The following is a 1,638-nucleotide window of genomic DNA, read 5'->3' as shown; positions in this document are numbered from 1 at the left end:
GCGCCACAACATTTATGGGAAATCTTGGTCTATGTGGACGTTGGGTAAATCTACCACCGTGCCATGCTCATAAACATAAAAGTGTTTCTAATCTCAAAAGAGTTATCATACTTGTTGTTGTTGTAGCAATTGTTGTATTGTGTTTGTTTCTTGCAATCTTGTGGAGACGGAATTGTAGGAGAAATATTCAGAGAGAGATTGGTCCATCATTAAATGTGGGGCATCGAAGAATCTCCTATGCAGAGCTCGCCATTGCAACAAATGAATTTAGTGATGCAAACTTGTTAGGAATTGGTAGTTTTGGAAAAGTGTACAAAGGGATTTTGAATGATGGCACAATGGTTGCTGTCAAGCTTCTCAATCTACAAAATGAAGGGGCAAAAGAGTTTCGATAAAGAGTGCAAAGTTTTGGGTAGAGTTAGACACCGAAATTTGATTAGGGTCATAACTTGTTATTCAGATCTCCAAATCAAAGCTTTGATATTTCCATTAATGCCAAATGGAAGCTTAGAAAAGTGGTTATATCCCAATGATGGAGAACAAAGTGGTTTGAATTTGATTCAAAGGTTGAATATAGCAATAGATGTCGCCCAAGGCATGACATATCTCCATCACCATTGTTTTGTGCAAGTGATTCATTGTGATTTGAAACCCAACAATGTGTTGTTGGGTGAAGATATGACTGCATATTTAATAGACTTTGGCATTGCTACTGTATGTTTTGCAAATAATGAAGATGGGGATATCACTTCCACAAATGCACTCAAAGGATATACAGGCTACATTCCTCCAGGTATTACTTAAACTACATACCATATTTTAATTAATCTTGTGATTTTTTTTCTAAATCTTTATTAACCATTGTGAATTAAAAACCTTAAGATGATGATCTATGAATGCAGAATATGGAGTGGGTGGACAAATCACAACAAATGGTGATGTTTATAGTTATGGAATAGTGCTATTGGAAATGCTCACTGGAAAGAAGCCCACCCATGACATGTTTGTCGAAGGAATGAACTTGCAAAAATGGGTGGGTAGCAGTTTTCCAAACCGACTAATGGATGTGGTGGACTTGGGTTTACTAAGGAGGACGGGTAGTTGTACTGAGGAAGATAATAATCTCAATTGTCTTAGTTCATTAATAAATGTGGGATTGCTTTGCACAAATGAATCTCCTAAAGGACGTCCTACTATGATGGTCATTCTAGGCATGCTGCAAAACATCAGAGACACTTTTTTGAGCCCTGGTGCCATTCCCAAATTGCAATCAAATATAACACATTTATTGGGTAGTACAAGCACTACTCTCAACAACATTTGTGAAGGTCAAAGTTCTTCAACATCTTAGTCTATTGTAATAAACTTGTAGTTGTGTAGCTAAGCCATGAAGTAAATTGAATCTTATTTCCATTTCCTTCTTTGTACATAAATTGTTGCTGTTATTTACATGTCATTCCCAAATTCCAATAAAATATAACACATTTGCTGGGTAGTACAAGCACTATTCTCAACAACATTTGTGAAGGTCAAAGTTCTTCAACATCTTAGTCTATTGTAACAAACTGGTAGTTGTGTAGCTAAACCATGAAGTAATTTGAATCTTATATCTCTTTTTTTTACTGTGCATAAATCGTT

At 35.9% G+C, this 1,638-nt stretch overlaps 1 protein-coding gene across 1 annotated transcript; it reads left to right on the top strand.

The window, feature by feature from the left end:
- The first annotated feature begins 387 nt into the window (after positions 1-387).
- On the top strand, positions 388-1,406 carry LOC149174032 (putative LRR receptor-like serine/threonine-protein kinase At3g47570). Its single transcript, XM_089422518.1, has 2 exons — positions 388-793; positions 903-1,406. Exons 1-2 carry the CDS (start codon positions 493-495, stop codon positions 1,349-1,351), a joined length of 750 nt encoding a protein of 249 aa, XP_089278644.1. The 5' UTR covers positions 388-492; the 3' UTR covers positions 1,352-1,406.
- The last annotated feature ends 232 nt before the right edge of the window (positions 1,407-1,638 follow it).

This window comes from Pinus tabuliformis, chromosome 4_1 (genome assembly GCF_031772625.1).
Source record: "Pinus tabuliformis cultivar Carrire ecotype Pingquan chromosome 4_1, CPIR1, whole genome shotgun sequence".
NCBI classification, from domain to species: Eukaryota; Viridiplantae; Streptophyta; class Pinopsida; order Pinales; family Pinaceae; genus Pinus; species Pinus tabuliformis.
Note: the sequence above shows the minus strand (reverse complement) of the source record. Positions and strands in the feature narration are given on the sequence as shown.